At 47.8% G+C, this 13,375-nt stretch overlaps 4 protein-coding genes across 4 annotated transcripts; 2 read left to right on the top strand and 2 right to left on the bottom strand.

Annotated features, from left to right (window-relative positions):
- Positions 1-1,019: 1,019 nt before the first annotated feature.
- On the bottom strand, positions 1,020-2,833 carry FPOAC1_013714 (uncharacterized protein; the record flags this gene model as incomplete). Its single annotated transcript, XM_044858055.1, has 2 exons — positions 1,020-2,220; positions 2,439-2,833. 2 exons carry the CDS (start codon positions 2,831-2,833, stop codon positions 1,020-1,022), a joined length of 1,596 nt encoding a protein of 531 aa, XP_044700879.1.
- Positions 2,834-4,826: 1,993 nt separating this feature from the next.
- On the top strand, positions 4,827-7,562 carry FPOAC1_013713 (uncharacterized protein; the record flags this gene model as incomplete). Its single annotated transcript, XM_044858054.1, has 3 exons — positions 4,827-4,856; positions 5,728-6,566; positions 6,617-7,562. 3 exons carry the CDS (start codon positions 4,827-4,829, stop codon positions 7,560-7,562), a joined length of 1,815 nt encoding a protein of 604 aa, XP_044700878.1.
- Positions 7,563-8,421: 859 nt separating this feature from the next.
- Positions 8,422-9,971, bottom strand: FPOAC1_013712 (uncharacterized protein; the record flags this gene model as incomplete). Its single annotated transcript, XM_044858053.1, has 4 exons — positions 8,422-8,440; positions 8,502-8,514; positions 8,656-9,356; positions 9,433-9,971. The coding sequence occupies 4 exons, from the start codon at positions 9,969-9,971 to the stop codon at positions 8,422-8,424; spliced, it is 1,272 nt and encodes a 423-aa protein (XP_044700877.1).
- Positions 9,972-10,506: 535 nt separating this feature from the next.
- Positions 10,507-12,789, top strand: FPOAC1_013711 (uncharacterized protein; the record flags this gene model as incomplete). Its single annotated transcript, XM_044858052.1, has 3 exons — positions 10,507-10,651; positions 10,699-12,747; positions 12,785-12,789. 3 exons carry the CDS (start codon positions 10,507-10,509, stop codon positions 12,787-12,789), a joined length of 2,199 nt encoding a protein of 732 aa, XP_044700876.1.
- Positions 12,790-13,375: the final 586 nt, after the last annotated feature.

Here is a 13,375-nt window from a genome sequence, read left to right as displayed (position 1 = left end):
CAAACTGTGGCTGGGGAGGTAGGTGAAGGTACGGACCTAAAGTCGTCGTCTACGTAGGAGAGAACAAGTTTACCCATGACCCCACACACTTTATGTACTTTATTGGCTATATGTACTGCTATCACAGTGATGGCTCTGCAGAAATGAGAAATGTGATCATAATAATAACCCGATGAAGTCCAATAGTAATCTTACTCTAGCCGCCCATTTTACATGATGTTGGAGTCCTGATCTGACACAGTCGCAGTGCAGTGCAGTGAGCAGCCGGCTGAAGATCACTGGTGATTCCATTCTTTTCGAATCTTGATATAAGATTGGTTTCTTCAACTTTATCCTCTCAACCGTAATCATTCTAGATCACTCTCGCCATTGCTTTCAAAATTTGATAACTTGGAGGCTTCTTTTGATTTTTGATTCATTGTGATAAAAGCATTTGAAAGTGTTACCGAAACCCATAATAAATTTAATTATGCCTCCCTACCCGTCGAAGCACCACTGTCCAGTCTGCAAGAAAAGAACAAAGCAAATGTCCAGGAACGGCCATTGTACCAAACACCAATGGAATTGCGCTGATGGTCACACCGAGTGGGTGCAGACGAAGACCGAGTCGTGCGAGCAATGTGACAAGGCCTACGACGAAAATTGTGCCAGGTGTGACAGATAATTATCTTCCTGTACGCTTGCTCTGACCAAAGCTTTCCCCGTACTCCGTACTCTGTTTCTGACGTTTGTTCTACGAGTAGCTGCATTTTATCGATCTTGGTTATGTGTGCGATCTGATAATGTCCTGGCCTGATCATGTTTGGTGGACAGCAAGGGCGTGTGGAAGTGATTTTGATTTGTGGGGAATGTGGATGTCATCAATCAGTTGTGTTCAAATAACTTGGTTACATTATCTGGCCCAAGTACTGTCCTCTAAAGTAGGGAAGTGCGGCTATGGTCTAGTCATCATATATGTCAAATACAAAGTTATTGAAATCCATTTACAGTTATGCTTCCAGCCCTTTGTTCTCGAGTACTCAATCCCGTATTTCTTTTGTAGTTATCGGTCCAGCTGAATCCATAGGAAGTCCTTCATCCGAGTAAAACTCCGCTTTGTAGTCAAGTCTACCTGAATATGCAAGACCCGTTCCGTCTCTTAGCGACTTTAGGTAGTAAGTTGCCGACTGAATGAGGGTGTCTTCCGAACACTGCATTGTCATGAATGAATCATGAAAGCTGTTGAGGAGAAAGCATTTCGCATTAATGGCTGCAATAAAGACCTTTCGAGCCTCTGAGTCGGGCAACCCATTGAAGATCTGCGAAATGAAATGGCCCCGGAGAATCGCATTCTCAGCATACAAGTGCTTCGACCATGATACATCCTGGATGAAGATGGGGTATTCGTAAAGATAGTACAGCGGGCCGGTATGAGCAAATTCGAAATCAATCAGTCCTGTAAGCTTTGGGCCTGAACCATCAGGGGACTCCAGAAATAGCATATTCTGTGCGTCAAAGTCGGCGTGGATAAATGCAAACGGAGGCTTGAGATGGACAGCATTTTGACGGTGTACATGGATTTCCAATTCTCTCTTAATTTGCTGGAAGAGATGTGCCAACTCGGATGATTCAACTGTGTCTGGTGATATAAAAGATTCCAGATAGGCAAGTGACGAGTCGAACGGTCCCTGGGGTTCTTTGTAGCGAGGGCTCAGAATTGGACCAAGGCCTTCCTGGGTGAGACATCCAATTCTGTCAAATCTGAGAGAAGCGAACTCGACGATAATGGATGCAATCTCAGACACGACCACTTTCTTCTTGTCAAGCGACATGTCATCCCAAGTCTTGTAAAGATGACGACCGGGGAGTCTTTCCATGAGAACAAAAGCAGCGCCAACAGTATTTTCGGGGTCCAGGTCTTGATAATAGACCTCGGGAACAGGAATGCTGGTGTGCTGCTTAAGATAGCGGATCGTGGCAACTTCACTCTCCTCTTTCGCATCATTTCCTTTGACGCGGGAGAAACGGGCAATGCAAGAGTATTTAGCGAGTTTGAGTGACTCATACGGTGTCGCATCAGTTTCCTCGAACCCAAGCGCAAAGATCTCATGCCAGGAGCCTCTCGTGAGCCGCTCAACAGTAGTGCACGTCGCGCGCATGGCCTCGGTCGCGCGGATCTTCAGCTCTTTTATATTTAGATTGAGCTCAGGTGGCTCGTCAGAGTCGTATTCATCATCGGCACTTGAGTAAGAGGACATCTTTGCTGCGTAGATGGAAAGGTGAGGAAGAAAGAAAGAAACAGGCAGTTATTAAAGTGGTATAATTGAGAACAAGGGAGCTATGATCTATGCGTTATGTGAAAATAAATCCAGCTATCAGTAGTATAGATTAAAAGGTGGTAACTTACTTAAAAGATATATGCTTCTATAAACTATATGTAAGAATGCTAAAAACCTTACCTATATGCCAGCAGTGCATAAAGATCCGCCGGATCTTCAAGTTTATTCATAAAGGTTTGTCGTATCCAGTCGAAAGTCGAGCGCGTCAGTTTTATCTGATCGGGTTGAGTTCCTGTGAAGATCTCGTAATAGTTATGGTAAATCCATCTCAGAGAAAGGACACTGACGAGAGTACGGTTGACCTCGTTGTACTGAGCTCCGTATATGATCTGAGATGGAGATGGGGTTGGTGGGTGAACAGAATCCATCTCTTCGATGGAGTAGGCACGCTTGAGACGATCGAGTTCTTGAGGAAATTCATCGTGAACCTGACGGAGGAGATCATCATCGCTAACGTTAAAGAACAATTTCGCGTCGATTGGGCGTACCCCGAAGATTAAGCCGGAACACTCCATAGCATTCGATTTTTACTTTTGCTGTGGACCTGCTTATTCTTGGTATGACAGGAGGAAGAAAGTAACAATAGTTCACGCTTGTGCATGAAGGGCCTTACCTTTACAGTGAGGTGCGGGTTCACCGTCAGCTGTTTTTTTATCGTACTTTTATGAAAAGTGTCCCAAGATGGACTAGTGTGACGAACGACCCATGCATAGCCCGAGTCAGAATGTACCCCACCATCTCTCAGCCATAATTGTCTCTTGCTTTGTCGGCGGTCCGGGATCGGGTACCAATATTCAGACCAGCCTATTATAGTTTCAATCATGTGATAGATCTTTTCGTTAGTAACCATCCCTTCATCCGACTCGAGGTGATTTCCATCCTCGCTTTAATTCCTTGATGCTGATCAGAATGCTGTTAGTAAACAACAGAACAGTGACCCCACTAACGTCATCTGTCACTAGGATTAGCGCCGCAGCTAGTCTGCTTTGAGTCAATTCAACAAAATTATGATGAAGGGCTACTGACGGTGAACCCGCACCCTACTGTACCAACCCCACAAAGCATCTGACGTTTGCTTTCGTCCCGACACCCCGGCGGTGGGGAGAGGTTGGGCTTGGCTTGGCTCTCTGTATTGAGCCTTTTTTTCTTCACTTTTTTTACGGCAAGCACGAGGGATGACCGACATCGTCATGCTCACACACGACAATCAACGGCACAAAATCATTTGTCAGTGAACTGGGCTCCCGCCTTGGACATCGTTTGTACAAAGACAGACTGGTCTACGTGGAAGTAATGCGATCCCGAAAAATGACAATTCACCCCCGCCTGTCGTCGATTTCGGCCCAAGAGACTGGCTAAGAATTATTCGAAAGGGTCCAGTACCGGCCGACAGGTGCACCGCCGAAATATTTCGGATCGTTTCAAATAAGCAATCCTGGACAGTGACGGAACGTGCCTAGCTTCGGTCTAACTTGGATGGTCTGTATCCACATTGGCCGCTAGTCAATTTTAGCTTTGTCGTTAGCTCACATGACATTACAGCGAAGCACACCATGTGTACTGGATGCATCAATAATGCGTGAAGGTGGGTACGCAGACTAGAAAGCTCAGAGGTCAACGGCAGCAGAGATATAATGAAAAGAAGGCAGAGAGAGGGAAGGCACAATCCAGAAAGAAGAACTGGCAACAACAAAAAAAATTGGAAAGGAGGAAACGAAGACAGAAAAGAAGCGAAAACCAGAAGCCAGGAGGCCTAGCAGCTTAGCTTGCGAGGCTAGTTCTCGGGCTTACGCGACGCTAGGGCTGGGAGTCAGTGAGGATGCAATTAGCGCAGACTCCACCATGATCATCCTCCAAGGGCGACTCAGCACCATCTGCATGCAGCTTTCATGACACATACTTTGGCGGTGTAGCCGGGCTTTCTTCGAGCAATATCCCGAAGACAGTGATCCACTTTTCGGGGATGGATGGAAGGGTTGGCCCAAAGATGACGATGTGCTGAGCTGGTTTGCTCATTCCAGCGAGAATTTAGCGTCATTCGCAGTCGGCCAAGCGTTGAATTCGACGCATGGCAAAGCATAACGAACCGATTGACGGTTCTGTCTGTCTAAATGGCATCGATTTGTTTCTGTCGGGATTTTGAAAGCTGCTCCCTCCTGTATCGGCAATGTGAAACAGAAGTGCCCATAATACTTACGGCTGACACGACGGGCTTTTAGCTGTTACGTAACAGTAATGATGGCACCGATATCACATATCCAATATCCTGGCCCGTAAGAAGCGTTTTCTTACACGTGTTGCCAATCAGATCTGTCGCCTTACATGTCTCATGAGTTGTGGGTGGGGTGGGTTTACGAGAATGTAGCGACTACAAAGGCCTTGACGACGGGTCTTGGGGTAAAAGGTGGGGAGAAGCTGTACAAATTCCTAAACACTAAAACCACGACGTCACCCAAAACCGCTGGAGAAACAACGCTTTGCTCCGATCAGGACTGGCAGGATTCGAGTATGGAATCGGAGAAAGATCAATACAAGCATGTAAGATAGTTAGGTTGATGCTATGGTGATGCATCGCTAATTGACATGATTTAGGTTGTAAGTACTGGCTTCGTCTGAGATATTGCTGGTATGATTGCTGATGCTGGATGTTTCTGTGGAAATAGGATGTAAGTACTGGCTTCGTCTGAGATATTGCTGGTTTGATTGCTGATGCTGTATCCTTTTGCGGAAATAGCGAGTAAGTACTGGCTTCATCTGAGATATTGCTGGTTTGATTGCTGATGCTGTATCCTTTTGCGGAAATAGCGAGTAAGTACTGGCTTCGTCTGAGATATTGCTGGTTTGATTGCTGATGCTGGATGTTTCTGTGGAAATAGGAGGTAAGTACTGGCTTCATCTGAGATATTGCTGGTATGATTGCTGATGCTGGATCCTTTTGCGGAAATAGCGAGTAAGTACTGGCTTCGTCTGAGATATTGCTGGTTTGATTGCTGATGCTGTATCCTTTTGCGGAAATAGCGAGTAAGTACTGGCTTCATCTGAGATATTGCTGGTATGATTGCTGATGCTGGATGTTTCTGTGCAAATAGCTTGTAAGTACTGGCTTCGTCTGAGATATTGCTGGTTTGATTGCTGATGCTGGATGTTTCTGTGGAAATAGGAGGTAAGTACTGGCTTCATCTGAGATATTGCTGGTTTGATTGCTGATGCTGTATCCTTTTGCGGAAATAGCGAGTAAGTACTGGCTTCGTCTGAGATATTGCTGGTTTGATTGCTGATGCTGGATGTTTCTGTGGAAATAGTGGGTAAGTACTGGCTTCACTCGAGGCTCGGCGTGAACGCTAGCCCTTCTCTTTAACCGCTATCTCTATATATTTGCGCGTTTTTCTGATTTTAACCATTATCCTAGTATGCTACAGACTTGTGGTCGTTCTCGGGTAACTCATCCCTCAAGGAACGTGTAAGCTACTCTTCTGTCCCCGTCATGTCACGAAAGGATCAAAAAACCTTAATCAGAGAGTGGCTCCGAATTTGCGATGACAGACTTTGTGGATCAAATGGCAAATGCGGCCCGGCTGCCGATCACCCTTTGCCAACCCGTCTGGTTGATTTACACAGTGTCAGTGACGGTGATGTGAAAGGTGTTGTGAAAGGTGATGTGAAAGTTGTCAAAAAACCTGTGGACAATCTAACATCGGACGTCGACTATGTTGCTCTTTCGCATTGCTGGGGCGACCTGCCAATGGAGGATAGGAGTAAATGTCAATTCAAAGGTGGCAAGGCGAAATTCCGCCTGAAAGATTTGCCGAAAACATTCAGGGATGCAATTGAGGTGACTCGCTGGATTGGTAAGCGATATATCTGGATCGACTCGCTTTGTATCAATCAAAGCGATCCAGAAGATTGGAAACGTGAATCGGAAACTATGCATAAGGTTTTCAAGAACGCTTACTGCACCATCGCCGCTACTTCCTCGAAAGATTCACAACAAGGATTTCTCCGAGAGTCAATGACCATACCCGCAGGTCCAGACTCATCCCTCGATTCGGACTCATCCGCCTATTTGCCCTCATTCGGTAAATACTTTGAACGCTTCGTGGAGAACGGAATTTTGAACACCCGGGCATGGGTCCTGCAGGAACGTGCACTATCACGACGGATCATTCACTTCACGGAGCAACAGCCATTTTGGGAGTGCGGAGGAGGCATGACTTGTGCAGCGCTACGATCAGAGGGCTATATGCAAAAGTAGGTCTATATGAGGCGGATCTATATTTGGCATTGACTAATTGTTTAAGTGGTCAAAAATCTTTCTGGAGTGACCCAGAATTTCCGATGTCGCTTACGAAGCGTGCAGTAACGGCGAACATTAAACTTTTCCAGTTATTGTTCAAGAAATACTCCAATTCATGCCTTACGAAGATGACAGATAGACCCATCGCGGTTAAGTCACTAGCTAGCGCATTGGCACAGGCCATAGGGCGTTGCCAAGTTGAAAACGGCATCTTTGATCAACCGCCTTTTTTGCAGCGGAGTCTCCTATGGTATCGAGATAAGAATATTGTTGATTGTCACGACCAGGGTCCCTCCGACTCAGGCTGTGACACTGATTATAGTATTGACTTCCGAGGCACGAAAATTTCACAGCCGCAGACATGGTCATGGATGGCATATCATGGATCAATCGATTACTTGAAAGTTGGAGATGATGTCGAATGGAATATGAGCGTTAAACTTTCAAAGACAACGGCCGATTCTTCAAAGACAACGACCGGTTCTTCTCCCATCCTCCTCACCTGCCGGGTGGTTAAGCTTGAACTCGAAGCTGTGGAACCGAAACAAGAGGGACGACATGGACCATATCGCCTTTCGGTGAATCCACACCAAAAGTCAGGAAGTCGCAAATCCGGACAGGAGGACACTGTGCGCCACCACGGTCATCCCAACAACGACGGACTAGTAGGAGAACTGCGGTTTGATAAAACAACAAAAAAAATACCCGAAGGGGTGCGGTGCGCGTTACTAGGAAGAACAGGCTACAAGCCCTCTTGGAGTGAGGATAAAAAGAATACCGAGGATGAAGAGGACAAAAAGGATACCGAGGATGGAAAGGACAGTGACAAGAAGTATTATATCTTCCTTCTTGTTGGAAAGACGACACCATTGAAAAGAATTGGGGTTGGATGGGTTTGTCAGAGTGTGTTGAACTTTAATGGCAAGAATGATGTAAAGGAAATCATATGAAGTTCATGTCACTACTTAAGTGGCTGAGCGAGGAGGGCACGGTCATTCAACATGTCCGATTTAGTTCTGTTTTATAGTGGTTAGCAATGCATCACATGTAACATTATGGAACATAAGTGTCAGATATTGGTGTCAATTGTGTGTATCATATCTCAGCTGCGCTGTTTTCAAGAACCTCTACAGCCAACAGCGACCTAGGAACTATTACCCGTTGGCTCGAGCCGGGGGGGGGGCTGTGACGGTTGTGATTCCCAAGGGATAAACTAGTCCGTACTAGGTTTATGTTGGCAGATGCGTAGGGCGTTGTCACTGAGCGGTAGCGAAGTGTCACGTCTCTTAATAATGAATAGTGCGGGTAAAGCGTATTCAGGTAAAGAAGTTTTGTTGATAGCTGGTGAGCTAAGTTCTATCTAGTGCTAAGAGAATGTATATATACTTGGAGGTATGCAAGTCGAACGAGGTTGGTTCGACAATATGCAAGTCGAATGGCGTGCGTTCGACTTCTACAGGGTGGGTAGCTGATGATTGGAGCAAAAAGTGGGGTGCTTATCCCACGTGCATAAGGACCTGTTGGGTCGTAACAATAGTACCTAGGGTTAAAAATGCAGTGTAGATGGATTACAGATCAGCCACGGACAGTTAAACCTGGGGGTCGTAAATGTTACAGTTGTCGTAGAATGTAAATGTTACAGTCGCATCACGTAACCCCAAGCCGACGCTAGCTAACCCCAAGTGTGGGGTTGGGGTTATTTTTGGCCAACCAGCGACCCGAGCCAACGTGACTCGAATCAAGTCCAAATTTTAAGCGAAATTCTCCATTTTGGTGGGCGATATCCGGCTAATCGCCTCTTAATAGTTCTTAGGCTTCGTTCGTTTCGCTATGAGAAATATAGCAGTAAAGGTTTAGATCACTGACTGCCAGTTGAGGTAATGACGAACCTAGCTCTCTGAACTTCATGGTTAGTTACTGAACTTCTTTTCGATATATGTCAAGTTCTTGTCCCCTTTGACTCACTTCTCCCTTGAAGCCTGGTCCGCTTCGCCCCAAATACATCCAAAATATCTTCCTCCCAGTCTCTCTTCCTCGCCCTACCCCGTCTCGGTCCATCTTCATCAAGACTCGTCTGGGAGTTATCACCATAGCCACTATCCACATCTGATCCCAGTCCCGCAGCATAACCATCCTCTGGCCCATCGCCCGCAGCCTTGGATCTCTTCCTCGGACTCTCACTCCTCGACCTGCTTGCATTCCAAATCGCATGACATTTCTCTGCACTCGCGAACCCAACATCGTGTCGTTTCTTCTCATGATCCCAGGTCATAATATACCGCCCTTTATCCGAGTCGAGAAAATCTTTAAATATTGAGGGTGAGAAGATGGTATAGGCGAAGCGGGCGAAAAGAAGATCGATAGATAGTGTTGATGGCAGTGTGTGGATGGCTCTGTTGTGGAAGCGTCGTGGGAGATCACCACTTGGAGTCGAGTTGAAGACATGGCCGACTATGTGAATAGGAGAGTTGGTCTGAGGAGAGTTGTATGGGGGTTCTAAACTTCGTATTGGAAGTTGTGAGTCGGGTGATGGGCCGCTTCTCTCAGCATCGCCCTGCAGTTGTTCCGCAATGGTCTCCTGGGCCTCTTCTATATGCTTCTCCCTCGCTTCTCGAGAAATCACCTTCTTAGGCACAAAAGCAAAATGTCTCTCATCAAAAATCTTATGAATATCACAGCGCAGCGGTAATAAATTCGCCGGCGCATCAATTTGATCCGTCGAGAAAAGACTCGTCCTAGAATACCTATCGCCGCATCAGTACACATAAAAATAAACATAGTCATACTTCAACTCATGTCGTTTACGTCGTCTTAACTCACTTTTTCATCAAGTTTTGTGTCCACCATGAAGATTGCTGCGACGGTACAAGATGCGCTTGTTCCACGACGTCGCCACAGTTACTCATTACGCAGCGAGGGCTGGCGTTGGCGCGGTATTGGGAATAAAGTCTTTTCCAAATGGATGGAAGATTATCGTGTGGAAAGCGCCAGTCTTTGAAGCGAGGAATTACAGGGTACTGATCGGTCGAGGGATCATTAGACGAGGGGAGACAGAAATAGTAGCGCCCATAACTAAGGACTGTATTTGGCGGTTGTATCTTTTCTTTTCCGTGAGGATCTTTGGAGAAATACCCATCCCAGATATTACCAGCGATTATAGCGCAAGCTATGTGGGCTGTGTCGTAGTCAACCCCAGAACCGCCGTCATCAAAAGCTTCAAAGGAAATGAGGACATCAAAATCCGGATCACCGCCCGAGCAGTAGTATCCAGGGTGGATTATTCTTACTTGACGACCAAATGAGTCTTGAACGTTAGGAAGAAGACGTGACTCGTCGATTATGTCGTAAGCATCTGCCATGTTGCGATGATGATAAAGATATTCTGATGGCCGCTTTGTTTACGTCGGTGGAGTCGTGTTGTTGTTTTGGGTTGGCGGAATCGGATTAACTGATTCCGTGACTTTTTTATGTTGAGCCATATGTAGCCGCTCAAAGCCGATGGGTTGGTATTGGCGACCCACCTGACCCAAGATACTTTGCCAATCACCACTCACTTTCAGCCATGCAACTAGCCAAATTTCAAACCGTTCACAATGCCGTAGAACTGAGTTCCTATGGTTGAAAGTTAAAAAGGGCTAACTATGTATGTATGAATTTATTCCGCCCGGGAGGATACGCCTCATAGGGCCCACAACATTAAGTCTCGTTAGGGGCGGAATAAATTCATTCATTCATGCGTGTCCTTATGGGGCCCCGTCTGAGCGCGTCCGATGACTAAGACGCATGGAACAAAAATTTCCCGGCAGTAACCCAGCCAGGCGACTGGGTTGCTGGCCAGAATCCTTTCTACACAAAGGAACATGCGACGAACGCGACTTCTTGTTCCCATCCACCATGGGGAATCAACCGCAGTCTAAGATCATCGAGGATAACCCTATTGGGAATGGCATCGATGCCTTTCGCGGTTCTTTCAGTTCCGTATGCGAAAGGGCGCATCTCTCCTGCATTCCAGATGCCCTAGACCAGCTTGAACATGAAGGTACGGCGGATCAATTTCCTTGAGGCACTCATCTAACCAATATAAAGATGTGCAGGATCTCGCGTCCAGTCTTCTATCAGCGATTCAAATTCTTCCTGCCACCCGCCTCTTACCTTCGAAGACAGGTCGTGGCACCCTCCGAAGCGATCTCCTAAGACTTGTTTCTACTGCCGCCTCTGCCGACTTTGACTTCGATCGCGTCAAGCCTCTCCTGAAATCAGCCCTCGTCGATGAACCAGACGATGCCCTAATCTGGGATGAACTCTATAACGCCGTCACCGAATCCACCCCGCCTCCCCGACAGGTAGCTTCTTCCATCCAACAGACTCCATGGCTGCGCAATACCAGCAGCTTCGCGAACTCGTCCGAGCATCGCAAATATGTGGACGATGTGCTGAAGGAGGAGCTTGGCCCTATGTATGTCGGGCTCCGCAATTTTCACAGCACATACTTTGGGGGCGTGGCCGGCCTTGACGCAGCCTCCCAGGCGTTCTTCAAGCAATGCGTGGAAGGCAGCGATCCACTCTTTGAGGACGGTTGGAAGGGATGGCCCAGGGATGCGAACCAGGATGATGTGCTGAGCTGGTTTGCTGACTTCAGCGACAAACTAGCGGCATTCGCAGGCAGCTACGGGTCAATCCCAACGCATCGGCATCGACGACGGCCTCTTGCCCAGCCCAATAAGCCAATACAAGGTTCTACAGGAGAGCGCAAGTTGGACGTCGGTTTTGTCAAGGATACGAGTGCTGGGAAAGACTCGCGGTGCCACTGGTCGCAGATCTTGGTGCCTGGAGAGCTGAAGAGCAACCCGTCCGCCGACAAGGCCTCGATGGCGTGGCTTGATCTGGGGAGGTACGCGAGGGAGGTGCTGGCTGCGCAGAACGACCGTCGCTTCGTTTTGGGCTTTACCATCTGCGGGTCCCTCATGAGGGTATGGGCATTTGACCGGCTCGGGGGCATCGCATCGGAGCAGTTCGACATTAACAAAGATGGGCGTCAGTTTGTGTCCACGATCCTTGGCTTTCTCTGGATGAACGAGGAGCAGCTAGGGTTCGACCCGACAATCATGACGGCAAACGGGGAGCGATTCATCGAGGTCGATCGGAATGGTTTGACCGAGCGGATCATCATCGACGAGGTGATGCAGCGGGCGCCTTGCATAGCTGGTCGAGCGACGACATGTTGGAAAGCCCATCCCGAAGGACGGCCGGAGATGCTGCTTGTCATTAAGGATTCGTGGCAATACCCGGAACGAGATGAAGAAGGCGAACTACTACGTGAGGCGACTGACAAGGGTGTCGTTAACGTAGCCCGGTACTATCACCACGAGACGGTACAGATTGACGGGGCAGATGATGACATCCGGAATAATGTTCGAAGAGGGCTGGATATTACGCAAGCTGCGAACTACCGTCCGGAACGACCAATCCGGCGGAACAACGTCGTGTCTGGCACATCGAGAGAGGGTCGCGGCAGCACCAGTGCCAGCAGAAAGCGGTCATCCAGCCAAGCTGGCGCTCCTCTTCCTTCTAGCAAGCGATCTTGTTCCGTGTCTTCAACGAGGGTCACCAGTTCATTACCAAATCGTGTACATCGGCGTGTCATTCTCCGAGACTACGGGATGCCTATCTACAAGGCGAGCTCCCGGTCGGCTCTGCTTGCTGCGTTTGAGCGGTGCATCGAAGGGCATGAATCTTTGCATAGGGCAGGCTTCCTTCACAGAGACATCTCAGTCAACAATCTTATGATCAACGAGGATGATGATAACCCCTCCTGGCCTTCCTTCTTGATTGATCTTGACCTGGCCATCAGGGAATCGCGAGAGGCTGCGTCAGGAGCAAAGGGGAAGACCGGAACACGGGCTTTCATGGCAATTGGGGCGCTCCTGGGTGAGCAACATTCTTTTATGCATGATTTAGAGTCATTCTTCTGGGTGCTATTCTGGATATGCATCCACTACGACGGGCAGGGCAAAGTGACTGGACCAACTGAATTTGAAAGCTGGAATTATGAGAGTGACAACAAGCTGGTGCGATCAAAGGTTGGTACCATAGGCGATGAAAGTATATTTCTCAAGATTGCAGAGGAGAGCTTCAGTACGCACTACCAGCTATTGATCCCATGTGTCAATAGACTGAGGAGAAAAGTATTTCCCAACGGTGAGAGGTGGAAAACTGACGATTTGGACCTGTATTTTAAAATGAAACTGGTATTGCAGGCAGCACGGGAGACAGAGGAATCAAGGTTACATTGAGCGATTTCGAATCGCACGACAGCAGGTGCAGGGTTTTCATACGGAGATTAGAATGACTGAGAAGCGAAGTGCCATTCTACACCCCGTGATATGCCTTGTGCGCAAAGCCATCGGGTCAATTAAAATTGCCATTTTAAGTTTTCTAGTCGCCGCGCTAGCCTTTCTCAATCTTAGTGCCTTAGACTCTGACCAACCACAATTTAGCGGTTACACACTAACTTCATCTGATTTTCGCGGTCACGCACTAGCTCAATCAGGATTTCGCGGTCAACTCAGGGGGTAAGTGTCCGTGCACGCAACCTCCACTACTTGCTAAACCACGTCTGCCCCTCACCCCCAGGTTTAACTGTCCGTGCACTCACTACCTCTCTAAACACTTTAACATTTCACCTCCATCCCGCCCTCTCATTCGTCCGCCCTCTCTGCCTTCTCAATCCTCTCTTGCGCTCCTCTACTACTTCGCTTGTCCA

The sequence above is a fragment of the Fusarium poae genome (genome assembly GCF_019609905.1).
Source record: "Fusarium poae strain DAOMC 252244 chromosome Unknown contig_3, whole genome shotgun sequence".
Lineage (NCBI taxonomy): Eukaryota > Fungi > Ascomycota > Sordariomycetes > Hypocreales > Nectriaceae > Fusarium > Fusarium poae.
Note: the sequence above shows the minus strand (reverse complement) of the source record. Positions and strands in the feature narration are given on the sequence as shown.